The sequence below is a fragment of the Melanotaenia boesemani genome, chromosome 6 (assembly GCF_017639745.1).
Source record: "Melanotaenia boesemani isolate fMelBoe1 chromosome 6, fMelBoe1.pri, whole genome shotgun sequence".
Lineage (NCBI taxonomy): Eukaryota > Metazoa > Chordata > Actinopteri > Atheriniformes > Melanotaeniidae > Melanotaenia > Melanotaenia boesemani.
The window spans coordinates 2,441,370-2,469,147 of NC_055687.1; the positions used below are offsets into that span (position 1 = coordinate 2,441,370).

Consider the following 27,778-nt stretch of genomic DNA (forward strand, 5'->3'; position numbering starts at 1 on the left):
AACCACTCTTTCACAGTCTGAGCCCCATGAATCCTGGTACCGTGTCCTCAGGGAAGCTGGAATAACCTGCTCATTCAGTATATTCAGGTATCAGCTGACCTCATTCTTTGGACACATAACGTTGCTGAACCTAGACCTGAACCTAGACCGGAACCTAGACCTGACCCACTGCAGCAACACCAGAACATAGACTGCCCCCACAGGCTTGTACAGTAGCTCTAGACATGATGCTGCATCCCTTCATCCTCCTCTCTTCTTACCCTGATGCTCCATCACTCTGGACCAGGGTTGATCTGGACTCATCAGACCACATGACCCTCTTCCATGGCTCCAGAGTCCAGTCTTTATGCTCCCTAGCAACCTGAAGCCTTTTTCTCCGGTTAGCTTCACTGGTTCGTGGTTTTCTTCTGGCTCCACAGCTGTTCAGTCCCTTGAGCTCCTTCACATCGTTCATGTGGAAAAGTTCTAACTTTCACTATTAAACATGGTCCTGAGCTCTACTGCTGTTTTTCTTCCATCTGGTTCCACCAAACCTTTAATTAATCACCATCATTCAGGAAGTTTTTCTGACCACGTTTCTTCCTGGAAGACGATGGTTCCCACCATCCTTCCAGTTTTTAATGATGGTTGGACAGTTCTGAACCCAGTTCTAGTTTCTGCTTCTCCTGAGATGTTTTCTCTGCTTGATGCCGATGATCTGAACCGTCTGGAACAGACTAACATCTTCTCCACGACCACGGATGTGTCCTTCCTCATGAGAAGCTGCTCGTTGCATCAGCTGGAGTTAACTTGATGCAGCTGAAGACGATCGCCCTGCAGGAATCATCCCGTCTGAGGCTCCGACCTGGTAGCTTAGTTAAATCGTTTTTTCTGTTTTTGCCAGTCAGTCTATGATCTCAGTATTATAACTTTAATACAAAACTATAACTAAGTTACAACTAAGAATGAATTATTCTAGATTAGTTTTACCTGAGAAACTTGGTGACATGAAACATTCTATGGAAATCCTGAGGAAAAATGCTTATGGCTTCATAAATATATATATATATATTTATATATATATATATTTATGACTTCTTGTATTTCTTGAAAACTCTCCAGCAGGTCGAAACATTTTGTCACATTGATTTCTGTGCTAATAAATATTTTACATTCAGTTAAAGAAAAACGAGGCCCAGGTTAAAAACTCCAAGGTAAAAAATAAATGGGTGTTTGTTGAAGCGATCACCAAACACACACACACACACACACACACACACACACACACACACACACACACACACACACACACACACACACACACACACACACACACACACACACACATTAAAATTAAAATGCAGGAACAAGCTGATGCTCTTTTCTTCAGACTAAAAGGTTTTCCTCTGAATTCTGGATTAATTTTCTATTAAATTCTACCTAAAAATAAATGAAAATAAAACTAAGAGCGTCGGCTCCTGAGAGGCTGAAGTGAAGACCTTCTGGCTCTGAGGGTAAAATTGTTCATGCTTATATCCACCCCACTCAACCTGTGAACAATGCCATGTTTTTAAGCAGGAGTGGAGACGCTGATGTTCTCCAGAACTAAAAATAAAACACATTTCAGTTTCAAATCTCCGTGTGAAGGAGCCTTGTGTGGAAATGAAGAGCCGAGGCTGGGGCAGAGTTAGAGGTGAAACATGGAGCTCAGCCCTCCATGGAACTGGGTTGAGGCATCATTTCTGAGGCACTACGCCTGAACATCCTTCAGCTCGGAACCGGCTTCCTCCGGGCTGCTCAGGGAGCAGAACTCCATGGACGTGATGGTCTTGCTTCCTGCCTCCGGACCAACCAGACGATCTGATTTGTGGCCACTTTTCTTCTGTCTCCACATGTGGAGCGATCCCAGAAGCAGGAGGAAGATGCAGGCCGCCAGCAGGAAGGAGACCACCACCAGCTCGCTGTGGTAGCTTCTCTGTTTTGGAGGCTCCAGTAAGGAATGACTTTCTTTTCTGGAGGTGGAGGTGACGTCTAGATTGCTGCCACCCTGCAGCCCAAGACCTCCGTTACTGGACTCAGTTTTAGTTAGGGTCCTACCAGCTTCAGAAGGGGTCAAGTGGCCTTCTGACTCTTCAGTAAAGTCGTGTTTTAGACCTGGATCTTCTTTCTGGGTAATTATTCTTCTCTCTTCATCGTAGTCTTCTGTTTGTCCCCCAGCAGGCGTCGGCTCCTCCGTTGCGATGTCCTCAAACATCTCGTCTTTGCCCTGCGTAAATGAGGGCTTCATGGAGCGTGGAGTGGCCGTCTGCTGGACATCATACCTGACAACTACTTCCCTGACTCCACCTTCCTCAGCCTCGCAGCTGTAGCTTCCAAAGGTGTTGGAGGTGGCGAGGAAGCTGAGGCTTCCATCAGCTGACTGGAGGAAGAGCTCCTCCTGCAGACTTGTGAAGCGGGAGGAGGTCCAGGTGAGAGTGGCCAGGTTGGATGGTTTCACACACTGAAGTCTCACAACTTCATTCAGAGGAACTCTGACTTCTGCAGGCAGGAGGGATTCAGAAGAGATGAATGAAAAGAAGCTGCTATGATCAGGTTGTCATTGGTTAACAGAATTATTTTGATGATCTATTACTGTAGGCAGATCTCAGGTGAGGAGGATGTTACCTCTGTCTTCAGTGGCCCTGTTTTCCTCCTGACATTCATCCTCCACATTGCTGTTCTCCAGATTTTGAATCCTGAAAAGTGAACAGACAGCCTGTCAGTCAGCGCTCAGGGCTCAAACCTCGTCTAAAACAGTTCATTTAGATCCAGGTTAAAGACCCACCTGTTCGCTGCTGCATTTCACTAGTTTTTACTTAGAGTCCAGATCTGGATCTGGTTCTTTTTAACCTGGAATTTTTAAACTGGATCAGGTTTTAACACTGTTTTTATGCAATGCTCTTTCTTTTTCCCCCTTCTTTTGTTTTTTAATATTAAATTATGTTTCTTGTTTTCTGTGAAGCTCTTTGAATCGCCGTTGAAGTGCTACAGATAAACTTGTCTTACCTAAAATAGTCAGGATATTTTCAAAATATAAATAAAAACAGAATCTCATCAATTCATATTTTATTCGCAACAAATTTGCTTTACAAAGAGGAGATTTATGGGTATAAGGCTCCTGTGTGTGTTGAGAATTATGGGATCTATGTAATCTTGCTGGACCTGACCGGAGGGGACCAAAGAAAAAGGGGGGAATAATGAAGAGAAGTAAAAAGGAAAGTAGAGAAAGGAAGAGGAGACAAAGATCCAGCAGGTAGAAGCAACGAGCTTCTGTCCAACCTAACAGCAGACAAGCAGCTGCTACACCTGTACAGAAACACAGAGAATTTCCTACAGCTTTTACAGGTAAACTAAGCAGACAATCATCAGGAGTTCCTAAAAAATAACCAAGACAACAACAACAACCAAAGAACCAGAAACACACACACCTGAACCAAAGCATCTCTTGTGTATAAACACACTGGACACCTCAGTGCTGAGTCAGCATGCAGAGGATGAGGAAGGAGGAGGATCAGAGATGAGTGTGATCCTGCAGATGTGACCACACCTCTACAGAGGCTAGAGCAGCAATCCCAGTAGAGGTTAAACATCTCAGATGATGAAACTGAGACGTTTCACCATGTGATGAAAATATGAGCTGATAGTGAATCTGGTGGAAAACGTTGGAACAGGAGCAACAAAAGGCTGGAAAAGTACCTGGTACAAACCAGAAACACCTGGAGGAGCATTGGACAACTAACCAGGTTACCTGGCAGCAGGTCAGTAACATGACTGGTATAAAAGGAGCATTTCAGAGAGGCAGAGTCTCTCAGATGGAAAGATGGACAGAGCTTCACCAATCTGAGACAAACTGGATCTAAAAACTATGAAGATCCACCATCTACAGCAGGGGTGCCCAAGTCCAGTCCTCAAGATCTGTTATCCTGGAACTTTTAGATGCAACCCTTCTCCAATACACCTGAATCAAATGGCTCAGTTCCCTCATCCACACGTCATTCAGCTCTGCAGACGCCTGGCAACGAGCCATTCGTTCAGTTCAGGTGTGCTGGGGAAGGGTTGCATCTAAAAGTATACAGGATACAGTGTAGACTATCATCAGAAGATTCAGAGAACCAGGAGGAATCTCTGTGTGCATGGGACAAGGCTGGATGCTGGTGATCTTCTGCATTAAAAGCAGACCTGATTCTCTACTGGAAACCACTGCATGGACTCAGGAAGACTTCCAGAAACCACTGTCTGTGAACACAGTTCACCCTGAAACCCACAAATGCAGGTTAAAGCTCCATCATGCAGAGAAGAAGCCAGATGTGAACAGGATCCAAAAATTAGTATTTGTCATGAAGGGTTTTAATCTCAACTGCTTCCATTCATCCACACACCAGGAAGTTTTAGACTTCCAAGATTTTCCAGGTTTTTATCTGCTTGGTTGTGTAGAAGCTGGTCTGAAGCAGCAGATGGTTCTACATCAGGAACTGAACTGGTTCAGAGATAAAAATCTTTCCTGGATAATGTAGGAGCTAGGCCTGAATTCACATCACACAACTGTAAAAATACTCGGACGTCTCACTCGTGCTGTCTTCCTGAACGGTATTAGTTGTTATTTAGTTGTTTTTCCCTCCACCTTATGATTGAAATCCAGCTGCAGGACAGATCTGACATGTTCAGAACAGATTTCCGGGACCTGATGACCCGTATAGCTGCTGAAAAATCAGCAACCCTCTGTTTTCTCTGTACACCTGGATTCTTTTATTTATGTATCATTAAAAACCTTCACTCACATGTCCTCGTGGTTGCCGTCCAGACCCGAACAGATCTTCCTGGTCCGGCTCCATCCACACAGAGGGTCTCTGGCCAGAACACACTGGCTGCAGCTCCTGTAGATCAAACACTGGGCCACAGGTACGGCCGTCACGCCCTCAGATGTTCCCACATACACAACCCCCTGCAGGACCAGAACAGCACGGTTAGCTGGACAAAACCTTTGTTTGCTTTAAAGCCCCCTAACGACGACTAATCCGGCTTCATCTTCGTCTTCTGCTCCCTAGTCGTACATCTCTGTGATGATGTTGCACAAAAACTCATCTAAAGCTCAAGTCTGTCCAGTCAAATCAGTATTATGTGTTTCCCTCTTCCCTCCTTCCCAGAACAGCCAGGAATCACCATAGCAACCATCAGGTCCAACTTTCTCAGTGGAATATTCCACTTAAAGGGCTAACAGGAAGAACTAACTACATAAAAAGTAAATTGGGGTCATTAATACCTTGATATGAGTAATTATGTGGAACATTTCCATCAGATAGTGTCAGATTTACCTTGGAGGAGGAAAATATGATGTTTTTGATCAGCTGAGGTTGTGTGAAGACCTGAATCTCCTCAATGACTCGAGCACCCTGATCAAACAAAGCCACCTTGTGGAGGAAGCCAGATTCTGTAAATAACAGATGATTTTCAGTACAGACTAACAAGATATATCAGGCTTTTATCCTCCGGATAAAGGGACTTATTCAGGAATAATTCAGGATGTGCAGCATCCCACCTGTAAGAAGGAACAGGACGGTGTAGTATTTCCCGTTGGCCGCCTGCGTCCTCATCACGGTTACTCGACTGTACTGCTGCTCAGATGTAACAAGAATCGGCCCGTTGTCTGATTTCACACCATCTCTGGTCAGGAAATTCGTCTTTACCAACATCAGGTCAGAATCTGGAGAATCAGCGAGTCCACACTGGGGAGAAATGGTGCTTTACTATACTTTACTGAAACCATATCCAAAGCGCTTTACATCATGCATCACATTCACACACACTGATGGCGGAAGCTGCCATGCAAGACGCTAACCACGACCCATCAGGAGTACCAGGATCAAACCGGCAACCCTGGGGCTACCCACTGAGCCACGCCCCCAACATGGACAGAGAAAACATGGAGGGAGAACTTTACTGTAACATCTGATCACTAAAAACATGGTGGGCCCAGAATCAAACCCTGAGGGTCACCATTTTTTTTCTTTTTTGCCATTTCATGCTACATTTCACTCTGATGGGATCTGATAAATTGAGAAATAACAAATTTACAGCTAAAGAATTTAAGTGATTAACGTGAACTTAACCTTAGAAGGACAGTTTTCATCCTCACCTTTCCCAGGTGGGAGTATTTTTGCAGAAGAAGCTTCCACTGGTTGGTCTTCGTGTCCAAAGTCTTATAAGTGGACGTGAACACAGCTCTGATGTCCTTGAGCTTAAATACACAAACTGCAGACTCTGGGCTTCTGGACCTGAAACAAATCCACTGGTTTTATTTCATTTTACTGTAAGAAGCTGTTTTATTTCTCCTACACAGGTTTCACAACAGCTCTGGCTTGTATCCAGTGATTTAACCAACCCTGTTAGCAACAGAGCTAAAGATGGAGATGGTGGTGGTGTTAGTGGCAGTTTCTCTGTTAATCAGGTCTTTTTCTTCTGGAGATTTTATTGATTTTTTTATTGAATCTTAGTGGAAAGTGGGCATGTGTTCTGCTCAAACAGAACAGCAATATTAAAACAACAAAAAAACTTCCTACCACTGAGAGGTGAAGACACCGTAGAACAGCGTCTCTTCAGCGTCGCTGCCCTCTGGTGGCTGGAGGGTGAACACATCCTGGACTATGTTGAACAGAAGTTGTTTGGGGGACTGACAGAGCACAGGGGCTTTGGCAAAGGACGTCCACTTCCTCTGCAGAATCCTTTGACCTCCAGTATCACTCTGTGAAAACAACACAGGGTTGTTCAAACTGTAATTTGATTACTTTTAGCAGTAAGTGATGCAATGCTGCTCTGTGTTTGTAACCTTGCAGACTTGAGCCACCCGAGAGATTCTAAGTTTGACCAAATAGTTGAACTCTTTCCCAACTTCATTAAAGAAGAAGTAGAGTTTCCCCTCTGCTGGGTCCTGTGATGAGCTCACAAAGGTTGGTTCTGAAATACAGGAAGTGATGACAGAGGACACAATCAGGCTGTGTGCCATGTGGTCTGAATGCAGGGAAGCGAGATGTAAGAGCACGAAGAAGTCAGCTGATGAACCACAGAGATTAGAAAGATTCAGGTTATAACGCAGTGATAAATACGTGTTTCAAGCTGCAACATGGAATGTTATTAGTGATAAAATTCCCAATTACAGCAACAAATCATAAAATTATAGACAGACATGAACAAGGTGACTAAGGCATTATGAAGCAAAGAGGAAATGATTCATTAGACACAGAAAGGAGGAAGCTTAGTGTGCGTCATTACGAAACCTCACTGCGGAGAGGTTCGGATGAGAGTGGCACGAATGTTTGCTTCATACAGCTGTGACCTTTTTAGGGTTTTTCACATTAAATGTATTTTGAATTATTTAAGATAAGAAATTCTGGTTCATTTTCCCTTTATGGTGGCTGAGTCACCTGTTTTATTAATTCTATTAAATAGACTTAAAAACATTTAACACTGACTCCGTCATGAGCTAAACTAGTAGATAAATCCTGCAGACATTAATACACTTAAGAGTGGTTTTATATGGAATTGTGTTTTAGATAAAATAAAAAATAAAATAAAAAAATAAATGAAATTCATAGTTAAAACAAGTGAAATAAAATGAAATAACAGCCCATTAAATAAATACGAGAACTTTTTTATATATACCACATTTATGTTATCTCTATTTCACACTTTTTATTTCCATTCTCTTCCGCTTATCCGGAGTCGGGTCGCGGGGGCAGCTGCCTAAGCAGGGAAACCCAGACTTCCCTCTCCCCGGCCACATTCACCAGCTCATCCGAAGGGATCCCGAGGCGTTCCCAGGCCAGCCGAGAGATGTAGTCTGTCCAGCGTGTCCTGGGTCTTCCCCGGGGCCTCCTTCCAGTGGGACGTGCCCGGAACACCTCACCAGGGAGGCGTCCAGGAGGCATCCTAACCAGATGCCCGAGCCACCTCATCTGGCTCCTCTCGATGTGGAGGAGAAGCGGCTCTACTCTGAGCCCCTCCCGGATCACCGAGCTTCTCACCCTATCTCTAAGGGAGAGCCCGGCCACCCTACGGAGGAAACTCATTTCGGCCGCTTGTATTCGAGATCTCGTTCTTTCGGTCATTACCCACAGCTCATGACCATAGGTGAGGGTAGGAACGTAGATCGACCAGTAAATCGAGAGCTTTGCCTTTCGGCTCAGCTCTCTCTTCACCACGACAGACCGATGCAGAGCCCGCATCACTGCGGACGCCGCACCTATCCGCCTGTCGATCTCTCGCTCCATCCTTCCCTCACTCGTGAACAAGACCCCGAGATATGTAAACTCCTCCACTTGGGGCAGGACCCCATCGCAGACCCGGAGAGAGCACTCCACCCTTTTCCGGCTGAGGACCATGGTCTCGGATTTGGAGGTGCTGATTCTCATCCCAGCCGCTTCACACTCGGCTGCGAATCGCTCCAGTGAGAGCTGAAGATCACGTCCCGATGAAGCCAACAGAACCACGTCATCCGCAAAGAGCAGAGACCCAATCCTGAGGCCACCGAACCGGATCCCCTCGACACCTCGGCTGCGCCTAGAAATTCTGTCCATAAAAGTTATGAACAGAATCGGTGACAAAGGACAGCCTTGGCGGAGTCCAACCCGCACTGGAAACGATTCTGATTTACTGCCGGCAATGCGGACCAAGCTCTGACACCGGTCGTACAGGGACCGGACAGCTCTTACAAGCGAGTCCGGCACTCCATACTCCCGGAGTACCCCCCACAGGAGTCCCCGGGGAACACGGTCAAATGCCTTCTCCAAATCCACAAAACACATGTAGATTGGTTGGGCAAACTCCCATGCCCCCTCGAGGACCCCAAAGAGGGTGTAGAGCTGGTCCACTGTTCCACGACCGGGACGAAAACCACACTGCTCCTCCTCAATTCGAGGTTCGACTATCTGACGGACCCTCCTCTGCAGCACCCCTGAATAGACCTTACCGGGGAGGCTGAGGAGTGTGATCCCCCTGTAGTTGGAGCACACCCCCTTTTTGAAGAGGGGGACCACCACCCCAGTCTGCCAGTCCAGGGGGACTGTCCCCGATGTCCACGCGATGCCGCAGAGGCGTGTCAACCAAGACAGCCCTACGGCATCCAGAGCCTTAAGGAACTCTGGGCGGACCTCATCCACCCCGGGGGCCTTGCCACCAAGGAGATTTTTAACCACCTCAGCGACCTCAGCCCCAGAGATAGGCGAGCCAGCACCAGCTACCCCAGACTCTGCGTCCTCATCAGAAGACGTGTTGGTGGGATTGAGGAGGTCTTCGAAGTATTCCCTCCACCGCCTCACAACGTCTCGAGTCGAGGTCAGCAGCCCCCCATCCTCACTGTACACAGTGTTGACGGAGCACTGCTTTCCCCTCCTGAGCCGCCGGATGGTGGACCAGAATCTCCTCGAAGCCGTCCGGAAGTCATTCTCCATGGCCTCTCCAAACTCCTCCCACGCCCGAGCTTTTGCCTTAGCGACCGCCGAAGCCGCGCTCCGCTTAGCCCGCCGATACCCATCAGCTGCCTCTGGAGTCCCACAGGCCAAAAAGGCACGATAGGACTCCTTCTTCAGCTTGACGGCATCCCTTACTGTCGGTGTCCACCAACAAGTTCGGGGGTTACCGCCACGACAGGCACCAACGACCTTACGGCCACAGCTGCGGCTGGCCGCCTCGACAATAGAGGCACGGAACACAGCCCATTCAGACTCAATGTCCCCCGCCTCACCCGGGACTTGGTTGAAGCTCTGCCGGAGATGGGAGTTGAAACTCATTCTGACAGGGGACTCTGCCAGACGTTCCCAGCAGACCCTCACAACACGCTTGGGCCTGCCAGGCCTGACCGGCATCCTCCCCCACCATCTGAGCCAACTCACCACCAGGTGGTGATCAGTTGACAGCTCCGCCCCTCTCTTCACCCGAGTGTCCATGACATGCGGCCGCAAGTCCGACGACACGACTACAAAGTCGATCATCGAACTGCGGCCTAGAGTGTCCTGGTGCCAAGTGCACATGTGGACACTCTTATGTCTGAACAAGGTGTTCGTTATGGACAATCCATGACGAGCACAGAAGTCCAACAACAAAACACCACTCGGATTCAGATCAGGGGGGCCGTTCCTCCCAATCACGCCCCTCCAGGTCTCGCTGTCATTGCCCACGTGAGCATTGAAGTCCCCCAGCAGAACGAGGGAGTCCCCAGAAGGAGTGCTCTCCAACACCCCCCCCAAGGACTCCAAAAAGGGTGGGTACTCTGAACTGCTATTTGGTGCATAGGCACAAACAACAGTCAGGACCCGTCCCCCCACCCGAAGGCGGAGGGAGGCTACCCTTTCGTCCACCGGGGTAAACCCCAACGTACAGGCGCCAAGTTGGGGGGCAATGAGCAGGCCTACACCTGCTCGGCGCCTCTCACCGGGAGCAACTCCAGAATGGAAGAGGGTCCAGCCCCTCTCGAGGGCAGTTGTTCCAGAGCCCAAGCTATGCGTCGAGGTGAGTCCAACTATATCTAGCCGGAACCGCTCAACCTCGCGCACCAGCTCAGGCTCCTTACCCGCCAGAGAGGTGACATTCCACGTCCCTAGAGCTAGCTTTTGCAGCCGAGGATCAGACCGCCAGGGTCCCCGCCTCTGGCAGCCGCCCAGCTCACAATGCACCCGACCCCTATGGCCCCTCCCGTAGGTGGTGAGCCCACGAGAGGAGAGGTCCATGTCTCCCTTTCGGGCTGAGCCCGACCGGGCCCCATGGGCAAAGGCCCGGCCACCAGGCGCTCGCCTCCGTGCCCCACCTCCAGGCCTGGCTCCAGAGGGGGGCCCCGGTGACCCACGTCCGGGCAAGGGAAACCTTGGTCCTTGTTTTTTCATCATCATAAGGGTTTTGTGAGCCACACTTCGTCTGGTCCCTCCCCTAGACACCTGTTTGCCATGGGTGACCCTACCAGGGGCATACGCCCCCGACAACATAGCTGCTAGGATCGTCAGGACACACAAACTCCTCCACCACGATAAGGTGGTGGCTCATGGAGGAGACTTTTTATTTCCATTTATTAAATTCAAATTAACCTAATAATATCTAATATCCAACCAGCCAATCACACGGCAGCATGTTGTCATGGAGACGTGGCGAAGACAACCTCCTGAAGTTCAACCAAAGCATCAGAATGAGGAAGAAAGGGGGATTTAAGGGACTTTAAATGTTGTTGTTGGTCTGAGTATTTACTGGGATTTCCACCCACAACCATCTCCAGGATTTCCAGAGATTGTCTGAAGAAGAGAAAATATCCAGAGCAGCAGTTGTCTGGACCAGGATGCAGCAGAAGACACACCGAGAAGATGGAGAAACATTGCTGGTCTGATGAGTCTCCATTTCAGCTCCACATTCAGATGTTAGGCTCAGAATCTGCTGGAAACATCATGAAAACATGGATCCATCCTGCCTTGGATCAACGCTTCAGGCTGCTGCTGGTGTAATGGTGGGGGGAGATTTTCTTGGCCCACTTTGGGCCCCTTAGTACCAACGTGGCCTGGCTTAACCAGCACAGCCTACCTGAGTATTGTTGCTGACCATGTCCATCCCTTTATGACCACAGTGGAGCATCTTCTGATGCTACTTCCAGCAGGATAATGCACCATGTCACAAAGCTCAGATCATCTCCACCTGCTTTCTAGAACATGACGATGAGTTCACTGGACTCCAACGGCCTCCACAGCCACCAGATCTCAGTCCAGTAGAGCAGCTTTGGGATGTGGTGGAACGGGAGATTCTCATCATGGATGCAGCCGACAAACCTGCAGCAACTGTGTGATGCTGTCATGTTAATATGGAGAAAACCTCTGAGGAAGGTTTCCACCACCTGCTTCATCTATCACACCAGGATTAAAAAGGTCCCACCCGGTACTAGAAGGTGGTCCTGATGAAGAGGACGACCCGGTACTAGAAGGTGGACCTGATGAAGAGGACGACCCGGTACTAGAAGGTGGACCTGATGAAGAGGACGACCCGGTTCTAGAAGGTGGTCCTGATGAAGAGGACGACCGGGTACTAGAAGGTGGACCTGATAAAGAGGACGACCCGGTTCTAGAAGGTGGTCCTGATGACGAGGACGACCCGGTACTAGAAGGTGGATCTGATGAAGAGGACGACCCGGTACTAGAAGGTGGACCCGATGAAGAGGACGACCCGGTACTAGAAGGTGGTCCTGATGAAGAGGGCGACCCGGTACTAGAAGGTGGACCCGATAAAGAGGACGACCCGGTACTAGAAGGCGGACCCGATGAAGAGGACGACCCGGTACTAGAAGGCGGACCTGATGACGAGGACGACCCGGTTCTAGAAGGTGGTCCTGATGAAGAGGACGACCCGGTACTAGTAGGTGGTCCTGAAGAAGAGGACGACCCGGTACTAGTAGGTGGTCCTGATGAAGAGGACGACCCGGTACTAGAAGGTGGACCCGATGAAGAGGACGATCCGGTACTAGAAGGTGGACCTGATGACGAGGACGACCCGGTTCTAGAAGGTGGTCCTGATGAAGAGGACGACCCGGTACTAGAAGGTGGACCCGATGAAGAGGACGACCCGGTACTAGAAGGTGGACCTGATGAAGAGGACGACCCGGTACTAGAAGGTGGACCTGATGACGAGGACGACCCGGTTCTAGAAGGTGGTCCTGATGAAGAGGATGACCCGGTACTAGTCGGTGGTCCTGATTAAGAGGACGACCCGGTACTAGAAGGTGGACCTGATGAAGAGGACGACCCGGTACTAGAAGGTGGACCTGATGAAGAGGACGACCCGGTACTAGAAGGTGGACCCGATGAAGAGGACGACCCGGTACTAGAAGGTGGACCCGATGACGAGGACGACCCGGTACTAGAAGGTGGATCTGATGAAGAGGACGACCCGGTACTAGAAGGTGGACCCGATGAAGAGGACGACCCGGTACTAGAAGGTGGTCCCGATGAAGAGGGCGACCCGGTACTAGAAGGTGGACCCGATAAAGAGGACGACCCGGTACTCGAAGGCGGACCCGATGAAGAGGACGACCCGGTACTAGAAGGTGGACCTGATGACGAGGACGACCCGGTTCTAGAAGGTGGTCCTGATGAAGAGGACGACCCGGTACTAGTAGGTGGTCCTGATTAAGAGGACGACCCGGCACTAGAAGGTGGACCCGATAAAGAGGACGATCCAGTACTAGAAGGCGGACCTGATGAAGAGGACGACCCAGTACTAGAAGGTGGACCTGATGACGAGGACGACCCGGTTCTAGAAGGTGGTCCTGATGAAGAGGACGACCCGGTACTAGAAGGTGGACCCGATAAAGAGGACGATCCAGTACTAGAAGGCGGACCTGATGAAGAGGACGACCCAGTACTAGAAGGTGGACCTGATGACGAGGACGACCCGGTTCTAGAAGGTGGTCCTGATGAAGAGGACGACCCGGTACTAAAAGGTGGACCCGATAAAGAGGACGATCCAGTACTAGAAGGCGGACCTGATGAAGAGGACGACCCAGTACTAGAAGGTGGACCTGATGACGAGGACGACCCGGTTCTAGAAGGTGGTCCTGATGAAGAGGACGACCCGGTACTAGAAGGTGGTCCTGATGAAGAGGACGACCCGGTACTAGAAGGTGGACCTGATGACGAGGACGACCCGGTTCTCGAAGGTGGTCCTGATGAAGAGGACGACCCGGTACTAGAAGGTGGACCTGATGAAGAGGACGACCCGGTACTAGAAGGTGGACCTGATGAAGAGGACGACCCGGTTCTAGAAGGTGGTCCTGATGACGAGGACGACCCGGTTCTAGAAGGTGGTCCTGATGAAGAGGACGACCCGGTACTAGAAGGTGGACCCGATAAAGAGGACGATCCAGTACTAGAAGGTGGACCTGATGACGAGGACGACCCGGTTCTAGAAGGTGGTCCTGATGAAGAGGACGACCCGGTACTAGAAGGTGGTCCTGATGAAGAGGACGACCCGGTTCTAGAAGGTGGTCCTGATGAAGAGGACGACCCGGTACTAGAAGGTGGACCTGATGAAGAGGACGACCCGGTACTAGAAGGTGGTCCTGATGAAGAGGACGACCCGGTTCTAGAAGGTGGACCTGATGAAGAGGACGACCCGGTACTAGAAGGTGGACCTGATGAAGAGGACGACCCGGTTCTAGAAGGTGGACCTGATGAAGAGGACGACCCGGTACTAGAAGGTGGACCTGATGAAGAGGACGACCCGGTTCTAGAAGGTGGACCTGATGAAGAGGACGACCCGGTACTAGAAGGTGGACCTGATGAAGAGGACGACCCGATTACTAGAAGGTGGACCTGATGAAGAGGACGACCCGGTACTAGAAGGAGGAACTGATGAAGAGGACGACCCGGTTCTAGAAGGTGGTCCTGATGAAGAGGACGACCCGGTTCCAGAAGGTGGTCCTGATGAAGAGGACGACCCGGGACTAGAAGATGACTTCAGGAACATTTTAAATGCCATTTTGAGGACCTCTTCCTGAAAGTCTCAGTGAGGTAGTGGTGGTAGATTTAGACCTGATGGTGACTCATGGTTGTGTTTTCCACACTTCTGCTTACTTCCTGACAGCTACTTGGTTCCTTCCCTTTTTTCTGAATGTGACTTAAGACAACATGTTGGTCTCATTCTCTAAAATTCTTTCTCCATTTCCAGTTGAAAATTTTAAAAGGGTTCTGGGACATTTAGATTCTTAACAGAAGGAAACATCAGGATTTGTTGCTCACCTTCCAGTAAGTTGCTGGAAAGCTCCAGTTTGACATCTGGCCGGTGGTCTTTGCTGAGGAATCTAGAAATCTGTGGTTGGACTCCTTTAAAGTCGGTGGTCGTGGCGGTAAACAGCTCACCGTCTGCACATGGACAAACAGAAATGCTGGGAATGGGTTTCAGTGTGTATTTGTAAACATGTGACTGGAATTTTAAGATACAGAAAACAATCGCTTTTTATTTTCACTTTTGACCAGTTTAAGTATCAGGAACTGAAAGTTTTAACTCCTGATTTTGGTATTTTGACTCAGTCATCTTGACCTATTTGTGGCAGAAGTAACTGTACCCAGACCTGAGGGTGGAGCTAGAGTAAGTACGGTGCAGGATGAGGACCAAAATATAAGACTATTGTTCACCTGTCAGAGGTCATATTATTCTGAAGCCAGCTACAGATCAGCGATCTGCCGCTAACAAAGCGGCCAGCAGAGGCAGCAGATCACAGGATCACATCCCTGCATTTTCATCTAAGGTTGTGTATAAATTAGAAAAATAATAAATTCTCTTCTGTGTGGAATCACACATAAAATTGCGTATTTTTTCTGTGAGAATACAATTTAAAAAGTTACAACTGACAAAATGACAGAAGGTCATTTATGATGACAGTTTCTTCGTTATGAGTCTACGGACGGACAGCTGTGGAGCACCCGTCAGAAATACGTCACAGATTGATGGAGGAGCTGCGTCTGAAGTCGTCTGCAGGAGGGAAGCCAGCGTGCTGGGATGCAGGACGTGTTGCAGGAGGGAAGCCAGCGTGCTGGGATGCAGGACGTGTTGCAGGAAGGAAGCCAGCGTGCTGGGATGCAGGACGTGTTGCAGGAGGGAAGTCAGCGTGCTGGGATGCAGGACGTGTTGCAGGAGGGAAGCCAGCGTGCTGGGATGCAGGACGTGTTGCAGGAAGGAAGCCAGCGTGCTGGGATGCAGGACGTGTTGCAGGAGGGAAGCCAGCGTGCTGGGATGCAGGACGTGTTGCAGGAGGGAAGCCAGCGTGCTGGGATGCAGGACGTGTTGCAGGAGGGAAGCCAGCGTGCTGGGATGCAGGACGTGTTGCAGGAAGGAAGCCAGCGTGCTGGGATGCAAGACGTGTTGCAGGAAGGAAGCCAGCGTGCTGGGATGCAAGACGTGTTGCAGGAGGGAAGCCAGCGTGCTGGGATGCAAGACGTGTTGCAGGAAGGAAGCCAGCGTGCTGGGATGCAGGACGTGTTGCAGGAAGGAAGCCAGCGTGCTGGGATGCAGGACGTGTTGCAGGAAGGAAGCCAGCGTGCTGGGATGCAGGACGTGTTGCAGGAAGGAAGCCAGCGTGCTGGGATGCAGGACGTGTTGCAGGAGGGAAGCCAGCGTGCTGGGATGCAGGACGTGTTGCAGGAGGGAAGCCAGCGTGCTGGGATGCAGGACGTGTTGCAGGAGGGAAGCCAGCGTGCTGGGATGCAGGACGTGTTGCAGGAAGGAAGCCAGCGTGCTGGGATGCAAGACGTGTTGCAGGAAGGAAGCCAGCGTGCTGGGATGCAAGACGTGTTGCAGGAGGGAAGCCAGCGTGCTGGGATGCAAGACGTGTTGCAGGAAGGAAGCCAGCGTGCTGGGATGCAGGACGTGTTGCAGGAAGGAAGCCAGCGTGCTGGGATGCAGGACGTGTTGCAGGAGGGAAGCCAGCGTGCTGGGATGCAGGACGTGTTGCAGGAGGGAAGCCAGCGTGCTGGGATGCAGGACGTGTTGCAGGAAGGAAGCCAGCGTGCTGGGATGCAGGACGTGTTGCAGGTCAGTCGGCTTACTCGCTTCATTCATGACTAATAGAATTGTTTTACTTGGACCTTGTGTGAATGAGGCCTCAGGCTGCTGCTCTTTGTCCATCTTAGACATATAGTCTATGTTTATCTTTGATTCTCACCCTGTTTTTAGATTTTCTTACTTCGTCTGGTCCCAACCTATACCATGATCAGACTCGTCAGCCCTTCCATTTCATCTCCTCTATCCCTCGTTCCTACAGGTTTTTTTTAATCTCTGTTGGATTTTCTTTCCTTGTACCTGCAGCACGTGCATTTTCTTCCTGTAAGCTTTACAAACTGACCGATGGTGATGGCGGTGCTCCTCTGGAAAGGGCTGAAAGGACAGTGGCCTTTAGCACCATTCTGATGGAGGATGGAGAAGCTTTCAACATCCTGAAGAAAAAAACAGAAGCGTGAGAATACCAGTCTGAATATCTGAAACTCATGTAGAATCACCACAAACTGGACAGGAGACCGTGAGGACTTACGATGTAGGCATTGTGGGGACTGTAGGCGTAGCTACCGCAGGCGTAGAGGTGGGTGGAGTTCAGTGGTTGCAACACATGGACAAAGTTTGGACAGTCGGTCTGAGGACAGACAAGAAGATAATAAAGTGACTGAAAAACTCGGAGCATCTGTTTTGCCATTTGGACCAGAATGAAACTTTATTTATCTCTTACGGTATCTGACTGTCTAGCTTTGTCTTGCTGAAATCTGCAAGAAGTGTCTGAAACTGCGTTGCTTCCATGATGCAGCTTTTCACCTGTCCACTGATAACAAGCTGGATGCTCCCTCTCCTCTTTAGTCTGCAGGACACGCCGTCCATGCTTTCCACAAACTAGTTCACATCTTCATCCAGGTTTCCACTTTGCCTCAGACCATTTTAAATGGTCCAGAGAAGACGGAAGAAGCTGGTTCTGGATCCTGTTCACATCTGGCTTCTTCTCTGCATGATGGAGCTTTAACCTGCTTTTGTGGGTTTCAGGGTGAACTGTGTTCACAGACAGTGGTTTCTGGAAGTCTTCCTGAGTCCATGCAGTGGTTTCCAGTAGAGAATCATGTCTGCTTTTAATGCAGAAGATTACCAGCATCCAGCCTTGTCCCATGCACACAGAGATTCCTCCTGGTTCTTTGAATCTAGTGATGATATTCTACACTGCAGATGGTGGATCTTCATAGCTTTTAGATCCAGTGTGTCTCAGATTGGTGAAGCTCTGTCCATCTTTCCATCTGAGAGACTCTGCCTCTCTGAAATGCTCCTTTTATACCAGTCATGATACTGACCTGCTGCCAGGTAACCTGGTTAGTTGTCCAATGCTCCTCCAGGTGTTTCTGGTTTGTACCAGGTACTGTTCCAGCATTTTGTTGCTCCTGTTCCAACTTTTTCCAGACGTGTTGCTGCATCAGATTCACTATCAGCTCATATTTTCATCACATGGTGAAACGTCTGTTTCATCATCTGATGTGTTTGTTATGTTTTTAAGATGCTTTTTTTTATCATGTGAAGCATTTTGCGCTTCAATCCTGCATGAAAAGTGCTGTATAAATCAAGTTTGATGCAATTTGATTTAATTTCTACTGGGAATAAAATATGAGTTGGTGAGATTTACAAATCATTGCATTTTCTTTTTGTTTACATTTTAAGCGCTGTCCGAACAAATGAAACAGATGGAACGTTTGGGAAATCCATATCTATTTTCCATATCCTGCAGATTTTCTGGCTAAATCTTGATATGTGGTTTATTAGGATGGAGATGGATATTTACCGTTGGGTTCTTTCCTTTAGTCTGGCAGCTGTTTATGTCGTCCTCAGTGGGACTCCACTGCACCTGAACACAGGAACAAACACCTGAGTGAAACAGCAGCAGAGATAATCATCACACCAGGAGGAACCCAGGGACCCACCTTCTTCTTCAGCCTGATGACATCCTGCTGATTGACATCCAATGAGAGGATGGCGTCTCGTGCCCCAACAAACAGGGTGGAGCCGTCGTTGCTAAGCAACAACGTGGTGGTGTTGTGGACGTCAGGGAGGCTGAAGTGGACCAGGGGTCTCTCTGTCGAGTCTGAAAACAGACGTTTATGGGTTAGTCTGATAAATGAAGTGGAACATCAGCCTCATCAGTCCAACCAGGGCGTGTTCACACTAGTTTAACTGAACATCAGACCAGGACACCAGGACTAATCAGAGACTCAGCTGTTCCTAAAATGAGAAGGAAATCAAGAACACAGATAATAAAGCTTCAGAAGTCCTCTGTAGAGGCAGAGGACCTGGACAACATCTCAGCAACACCTCTGAGTTTGACAAACTTTACATCTTCTTGATGAGGCTTTTTTTCTGCCTCCAGTCTAAAATGACAAACCCAAAGAAAATTAAATGCATCTTCTCAGCTACGAGGGCTGTATGTATAATCCTGGTCTGCATAAAAAACTGAGACGTGAGATTACCAGAGAAGTGTCAGAATCAAGATACATGTTACTGGTCAGAGTAAATTTACCTGGAACACAGTGGAAAATGTAAACATTATCTCCTACTGAAGGAAACTTGAGCAAAGCACGGTGGTGGTATCATCATGGTATGGGGCTGCTTCTCTGCAGAAACCCGACTCAAAAGTGATGCTAAAAGTTTCAGCTTCAGAGGTGTTCCTGATGGTAGTCTGACCCAACAACCAACTAAAACACACCAAGAGACATTCAGATCAAGTCTGGCCCATCTTTGAGGGGTCCAAAGTCCAACATTAAACCCAAAAGGACACCTGAGGCGAAACTCAGAGACAGAGAAGATCAACTGATAAAATCCAGGGACCTGAGAAACCTTAAAGCTGGAAGGTTTGGAATATGTTTTTTTTTTCTATTTTTCTAATTTGTGATTAATGTCCAAAATAAAAAAGTAAGTTTTTCACGTTTATTGGGAGAAGTTGATGTTGTAAAAAGTCAAATCTTTTAATTTGAAATAAAATCTTTGTGACAGTAAAACAATAAAAGAAAGTCAAATATAAATAAACATAAAAGATCAAAGTGAAAAACAAGAAAAACAACAGAATAATACAGAATAAATACTGGGTTGAAATAAAAGAAAATTAAGGATTTAAAAAGGTATCCTGAATATACGAGCATAGAGTAAAAAGGCAGATGTGAGACATTCAGGGGCTTCGTGATCTCAAGTCTGGTAGGCTCAAAGTGGAAAGTCCCCATCACCTGTCCGAACCCACAAAAACCTAATAATAAACAGGAAAGACCTTCTGACTCAGACAGGGGTCGGTGAAGGTACTTGATGATGATGTTGTTCCCATGACGACTGCCCGGGTTTTCCCGAACCTGAAGCCATGGATGGACAAATCTAGCTGCAAAGCACTGAGGAAGTGCTGCTACCTACAACTCTGACTTCTCACCAGCAGCATGGAGGACTACAGAGTGATGTCATGCAGACTGCAACATGCAGTGAAGGACGCTAATGGTGCGCTGGGCAGCCATCTTTACTGGGTGAAGTCAGGGTCGGTGAGAACTGCAGCTGTTGGGATTCCTGTCGGAGCGGTACCTGAACTCACCCTGATACAACATGACGTGAGGAGAACACGGAGGACAGTGAGCTGCAACAAGACCTGACGGCATTCCTGGTCAGGTACTTCAGTCCTGTGCTGACCTGCTAGCTCCTGTCTAAACCACGGTGTTCAGCTTTTCTCTGAGTCGGTCTGTGGTCCCTGTCTACTTTAAAAGAGCCATCATCATCATCCCTGTGCTGAAGAATGCCTCCCCAGCCAGGCTTAGTCACTACCGTCCTGTGGCCCTCATCTCTGAGCTGATGCAGTGCTTCGAGAGACTGGTCAGGGTCATCTGTGCCTCCCTCCCTGAGTCTCTAGACCCACTTCAGTTTGCTTACCGGCCAAACAGATCCACGGAAAACACCATCTCCCAGGTACTGCACAGCACCTTCACCCGCCTGGACAAGCGCACAGAGACTATGTAAGGATGCCGTTCACTGACTTTAGTCCCACCAAGCTTCACTCCAAGCTGCTCAGCCTGGGGCTGAACTCCACCTTTCTGCCTGTATCCTGGACTTCCTGTCTCTCAGGTGGTGCGGGTGGGCAGGTATACCTCCAGTCCCCAGACCCTCATCACTGAATCTCCACAGGGCTGTGTCCTCAGCCCTCTGCTCTTCTCCCTGTATATTGATGACTGTGTAACCATGGACAGCTCCAACACCTTGGTGAAGTTTGCGGACGACGCTGTGGCGGCTGGTTGCATCAACAACGATGAGCGGGCGTAGACGGGGGGTGGAGAAACTGGCAGAGTGGTGCCAGGCTAACACCCTTCTGCTAAATGTAGACACAACTAAGGAGATGACTGTTGACTATGGGAGGAGACGGCAGAGGAACTAGAACCCTCTGAGGCTTAGTTGGACTCTGGTGGAGAGGGGGTGCAGGTTTAAGTACCTGGGTGTGCATGTCACCAAGGATCTATCCTGGACTCTGCACATAGACACTTCCCTCAGGCTGGCAGAACTGGGAACTCTACCCTGTAGTGACCCTGGCCAGTGTTCTACCTTCTGCTGGAAATACTGTCATTTACTCATGTCACTTTCACAAGGTTTATTTTATAAGATTCTGCATCATTTACATTGGAAATATTGCATATATACATGCTGTTAGTCTGTATAGCAGCACATCACTGCACAATTATTATTAAATTTATATTTATTGTATCGTTTCTGTCTCATGCAAAGATCCCAAACACGGGCCTAGAACAGAACTGACGTTCATTCTCAACTGAATGGAAATAATCCAGCTTTAAAAAAAAGTCTTTATTAAAAAAAGTTTTTAAAAAAGATGAAAAAATACAGTTATTTGTTTGCCGTGTGAAGAAGCGTGTGCATTTCTTCTCATGTGTCAGCTATAAATACACTAAAGCTGCAGCTCAAACTAAAACCTAAAACCGAAGATGAGAGAAAAAAAAAAACCACCAACACCTCGTCGGCTTTATCCGTCAGCAGAGACGTCTTCTGCCTCCGAGGTCTCTGCTGTGGTGGAAGAGGACGTGGTTCAGGACAGCAGGAAACACACAGCAGCTTAGAAAAACATCTAACCAAGACAACTGCATGGAGAGGTTCTCATCACAAGATCGGCTAAAATGATCTGTCACATGAAAAATAAACCAGACCGAGATAAATGGGCAGGTTGTCACTTTGAATACTTAAATTTATAATTATTCACACTCATATATGATTTCTCTTTTTTTATTCAAACTGACAAATTTCCCTGAGGGCTCTCCGAAGGGATTAATAAATTATTTCTATTCTATTCTATTCTAAAATTCAGGTAAAAAATTTTTTGAAAGTTTTAACAGAAAATATCCCCAAAGCAGCGCCAGAGCTGCTGTACTGTCAGTTTATACTAAGTTATGTCACATTTCATGACCTGAAACTGTTGGTTTGTGGTCAGAATAAAAACTTAGAGGTTAAACACAAAAACTAACTTCAATAAAATATTCTGGGGGCTTTATTTGTTTAAAAGAAATCATTTAAAACATTTATTGAAGGTTGTTTTTGTAAAAGAACCAGAGGAGAGTCTGCACTTTTCTCCTGAGTGGGAAACATAAGAGGAAATTCATCTCATTCATTTTTTATAATTTCATAATAGTTTAAACTCAACTTTGTGCCCATTTGATCATAAATAATTTGAATGGATTTAGAGCTCATCATAGCCTGGAGACAGACCTGGGGGAGGTTACCAATGATGGTCTCATGGCCTCAGATAAAGGACTCCTGTCTGGACTCATCTTGTTAGATATCTGCTACAGAGGCTTGAACGTGTTATTGGGATTAAAGGAACTGCATTAGGCTGGTTTAACTCATATTTTTCTGATTCAAGTGTTAATTGACTCAGAAACATCCTCAGTGATGCTTGCACACAGGAAGTTAAACCTCTGCCACAAACAGGAAAAACGAGTCCAGAAAAGCTGCAGCTTCCCCGAGATACTGCAAGTCATTTCCAGCAAAGGCAGGAACACAAGTTCTGACTGGTTCTCTTACTCCACGGCTCTGATGGAAAAACTGGACCCATTTTACAGAAAACGAACATCTTCACAACATTCTGACTCCACTCTGGCATTTATCAGATCAGCTAACAGGATGACATCAGCTGTTTGAGCCCTGACTGCTTCTCTCTAATCTTTGACCTCTGAAATAAGAGAAAATAAGCTGCCCGTCCAAAGAAAAGTCACCACCTGGATTCACCAGGTATACCAGCCTCTCACTGTACGGTTCCTGCATGGATGATGATGTTTCAGTTATTTAACTCCAACTGATGCACCGAGCAGATTCTCATTTCTAAACAACCATGAGGAAGGACACATCTGTGGACGTGGAGAAGATGTTAGTCTGTTCCAGAAGGGTCAGATCAAGCGGAGAAAACATCTCAAGAGAAGCAGAAACTACTAGAACTGGGTTCACAACTCTCCAACACATTATTAAAACTGGAAGGATGCTGAGGAACCATCGTCTTCCAGGATGAAAAACATCCTGAATGATGGTGATCACTGAAACGTTTGGTGGAACCAGATGGAAGAAAAACAGCAGTAGAGCTCAGGACCATGTTAATAGTGAAAGTAAGAACATTTCTACATGAACAATGTTGCACCGTCGTCCCCTTCTTCTCATGGACAGAGGACTCAGCTAAAATGTCACATATTTATTTATTTCCACAGCTTGTGAATGAAGTAAAACTGTAATGTAAAAGTTTAATATCAAATGTACCAAAATAAAAACATTTAAATGTAGCTCAGTTAAGTGTCATGTAAGCTAAAGCAAAACCAGAATACCAAGAAGCATCTATTAAAGGTCCAGGAAGAGCCGTTCACCCAAGCTGTGTAGTCACCAAAGTCCTCAGCATCACCACAGCGATTGTCCAACAGATGTTCCACACACACCCCAACGGACATGTCCTCTTTTACACGGATATGTCCTCTTTCACACGGACATGTCATCTTTTACACGGACAGGTCCTCTTTCACACGGACATGTCTTCTTTTACACGGATATGTCCTCTTTCACACGGACATGTCATCTTTTACACGGACAGGTCCTCTTTCACACGGACATGTCTTCTTTTACACGGATATGTCCTCTTTCACACGGACATGTCTTCTTTTACACGGATATGTCCTCTTTCACACGGACAGGTCCTCTTTTACACGGACAGGTCCTCTTTCACACGGACATGTCTTCTTTTACACGGACATGTCTTCTTTCACACGGACAGGTCCTCTTTCACACGGACATGTCCTCTTTCACACGGACAGGTCCTCTTTTACACGGACAGGTCCTCTTTCACACGGACATGTCCTCTTTCACACGGACAGGTCCTCTTTCACACGGACAGGTACTCTTTCACACGGACAGGTCCTCTTTTACACGGACAGGTACTCTTTCACACGGACATGTCCTCTTTCACACGGACAGGTCCTCTTTCACACGGACAGGTACTCTTTTACACGGACAGGTCCTCTTTCACACGGACAGGTCCTCTTTCACACGGACAGGTCCTCTTTCACACGGACATGTCCTCTTTCACACGGACAGGTACTCTTTCACACGGACATGTCCTCTTTCACACGGACAGGTCCTCTTTTACACGGACAGGTCCTCTTTCACACGGACATGTCCTCTTTCACACGGACAGGTCCTCTTTCACACGGACATGTCCTCTTTCACACGGACAGGTCCTCTTTTACACGGACAGGTCCTCTTTCACACGGACATGTCCTCTTTCACACGGACAGGTCCTCTTTTACACGGACAGGTCCTCTTTCACACGGACATGTCCTCTTTCACACGGACAGGTCCTCTTTCACACGGACAGGTCCTCTTTCACACGGACATGTCCTCTTTCACACGGACAGGTCCTCTTTTACACGGACAGGTCCTCTTTCACACGGACAGGTCCTCTTTCACACGGACAGGTACTCTTTTACACGGACATGTCCTCTTTTACACGGACATGTCCTCTTTCACACGGACAGGTCCTCTTTCACACGGACATGTCCTCTTTTACACGGACATGTCCTCTTTCACACGGACAGGTCCTCTTTTACACGGACAGGTCCTCTTTTACATGGACAGGTCCTCATGTCCTCTTTCACACGGACATGTCCTCTTTTACACGGACAGGTTCTCTTTCACACGGACATGTCCTCTTTCATATGGACAGGTCCTGGGTTTGTACAGCGTTTCACTCCCCACTCCCACCTGTTACTGTTCTCTACTCTCTCAGACTCTGAAACTTATAGAAACTACAGAGAAAAATTCTTTCTCCATCTTGGTGGTGAAGCTTTGTAAGCTCAGAGCAGGACATGCAGAGCAGAGAGCTGGAAGCTCATATCCGTTCTGCTTAAAGGGTTAACAGCCCATGTGGACACATTTGATGCACTACACCAAATCTTTTTTATTCTTTATTGTTTTTAATATGTTCCATAAGAATAATTTATTATATTCTAGATTGTGTAAATAACTGCGACCGTGGATGACGGTCCTGCAGGAGTGTTTAATGTCTGGTCTGATTTTAAGGTATCGGATGTGCGCTGGGAAGGTCTGTTCAGAAGCAGGTCTTCTGCAGCTCCATGAACGGATGCACATTCATTAGAACAAAAGTTTTAAGATTTATTTTCCTCATTTTTGTCAGTAATGTAAGTATGTTTGGATTCAGAACATTTCTCCCACAACAGATAATTTGTGGAACTTTTTCTGACGACAAATGAGGTCCAGAAATGATCATTAGCAGCAATAATCAATGATAAATGTAAGAAATGTGCCACTAATCAATTATAAATGCAGGACTCTCATAAATATGAGAATTATAAAGCACCAGATCTTTTAAATAAACGGAAACACCACATTAAAGAGAGAAGGAACTTCTTAAACTAACTGGGACTTGAGCTGACACCAGAACCAGAACAGAAATGTTAATGTGGACTTACTGAGGAGGAAGGAGGTCCGAGGAGGAATCAGCGAGCCTGCGGAGCTCAAGAAGAGGCTGAGGAAGAGGAGGAGGACTGAAGAAGCCATGGTGGAGGAGCAATGATGACGGGATGACAGTAAACAGATGATAAACGAAGAACAGTTTGTGTTTCTTATCTGGTTTAGATCTACGGCGCTGAGTGCAGTGACACTCAGTATGAAAGCGAGACTGCAGATAATTTTCAGTAAGACTCGACCACAGCTTCCTTTTTAGGTCGGAGGGAGGAAGAGGAGGCGGAGGAAGGTTCTCTGAGGACCATCAGGGCTTGAAATGCATCAGAGGCTGCAGCTGTCGAGATGCCAGATAAGTGGTCTGACGATGCGTTCACTGACTTCAAATGTGCAGAAAGTTGTTGGAAGTTCTACATCCTGTTAGCGTCTCTTTTTTTCTCTGAACACAAACAGAAAAGAAGAAGTTCTGTTTCTCCCTGTTTCACTTCACCATCCTCCACCGTCATCCCACAAGTTTCAGGTTTCTTCCGCTAGTGCATCTGAGCTATAAAAGTGACAGGAAGTAGACGTTACAGAGTCTCTGTCCCACCAACATTCACAGCTGTTTCAGTCATAAAAACACTGTTTTCTACTTTCTTTGATATAAAACTGAACCAGCAGGTGGAAACAAAAACTAGAAACTCCCAGAATTATACACAGATAATATTTGAGACCTCACGTGTTTGTGTTAAATAAAATGAGACTATGAAACACTGTGTGGCGGCAACATGAGGTACTCGCAGGAGTCAGCCACCTATCAGCCTGCACTGCTAACTACATGTAACCCTGAATTCATTTATAATAGTGTACAAACAAAACAAATACAATGGAAAAATGAGGAAAAAAATTCTAAAAAATATGAAAAAAAATTAACTACAAATAAATATTAAATAAACTGACAACAATGAATAGATAAGTTATATGAAATAAATCAATGAAAAATAGTAAATAAACAAAAACAAATAAATGTAACTTTAAAGTAGAAAAAATAAAAAATAAAATTAAGTAACATAAAGTAGAGTAAAGTCGCCCTAGGAATGAGTAATGTTGTTCTAGGAACGAGTAAAGTCATCCTAAGAATGAGTAAAGTCGTCCTAGGAACGAGTAAAGTCATCCTAGGAACGAGTAAAGTCGTCCTAGGAAGGAGTAAAGTCGTCCTAGGAACTAGTAAAGTCATCCTAGGAACGAGTAAAGTCATCCTAGGAACGAGTAAAGTCGTCCTAGGAAGGAGTAAAGTCGTCCTAGGAACTAGTAAAGTCATCCTAGGAACGAGTAAAGTCATCCTAGGAACTAGTAAAGTCATCCTAGGAACGAGTAAAGTCGTCCTAGGAACGAGAAAAGTCGTCCTAGGAAGGAGTAAAGTCGTCCTAGGAACGAGTAAAGTCATCCTAGGAACAAGTAAAATCATCCTAGGAAGGAGTAAAGTCGTCCTAGGAACGAGTAAAGTCATCCTAGGAACAAGTAAAATCATCCTAGGAAGGAGTAAAGTCGTCCTAGGAACGAGTAAAGTCATCCTAGGAACAAGTAAAATCATCCTAGGAAGGAGTAAAGTCGTCCTAGGAACGAGTAAAGTCATCCTAGGAACAAGTAAAATCATCCTAGGAAGGAGTAAAGTCGTCCTAGGAACGAGTAAAGTCATCCTAGGAACAAGTAAAATCATCCTAGGAAGGAGTAAAGTCGTCCTAGGAACGAGTGTCCACCGCGGTGTTTTCCACCTCACTCAGCAGTGAAGGTGGGCGGGCCCTTTCTTCTCCTGAGAAGAATAACTGAGTTGAAAAAACTAAAACCTCGTTTTCAGCGCAATGGAAACTGAATCTAGAGACTGGCTGGAAAACTCAAACATGCGTTTATGTTAATTAAAAAAACGACGCCGCTCACTCGTCTGATGAGTATAGACACTATAACAAAGGCCAAATAGCATAGTAGGGCCCCTTTAGCTTAAATTGGATTTCTCAGTGTGGAACTAATTTTAACTGATTTCACCATCACTGACTTTATCAAACACAACTTTAAACAATTTAATTTTCACAAGATTTTTCCATTTGAAAAACTGTTTAATTTCTCAACTTGAGCCAACAAGAGCCAGTTTTTACGGTGGGATTTTCCACCAACATGCCACCGCTTTTGCTTGAGGCCCTGAGTCACAGCGGGACCCCGTCGGTGTGTTTATATCTTGCTAGCGTGTGATGTGGTGCATAAATTC

General features: G+C 47.1%; 1 protein-coding gene across 1 annotated transcript; it reads right to left on the reverse strand.

Moving 5' to 3' along the window:
• Positions 1–315: 315 nt before the first annotated feature.
• LOC121641131 (semaphorin-4B-like) lies at positions 316–26,023 on the reverse strand. The gene is made up of 14 exons (XM_041987080.1): positions 25,545–26,023; positions 18,480–18,640; positions 18,341–18,403; positions 17,063–17,161; positions 16,877–16,967; positions 14,775–14,897; positions 6,842–6,969; positions 6,576–6,757; positions 6,152–6,290; positions 5,555–5,741; positions 5,331–5,446; positions 4,797–4,960; positions 2,644–2,714; positions 316–2,517 (listed from the first exon to the last, which is right to left on the reverse strand). The coding sequence occupies exons 1-14, from the start codon at positions 25,630–25,632 to the stop codon at positions 1,730–1,732; spliced, it is 2,400 nt and encodes a 799-aa protein (XP_041843014.1). The 5' UTR covers positions 25,633–26,023; the 3' UTR covers positions 316–1,729.
• Positions 26,024–27,778: the final 1,755 nt, after the last annotated feature.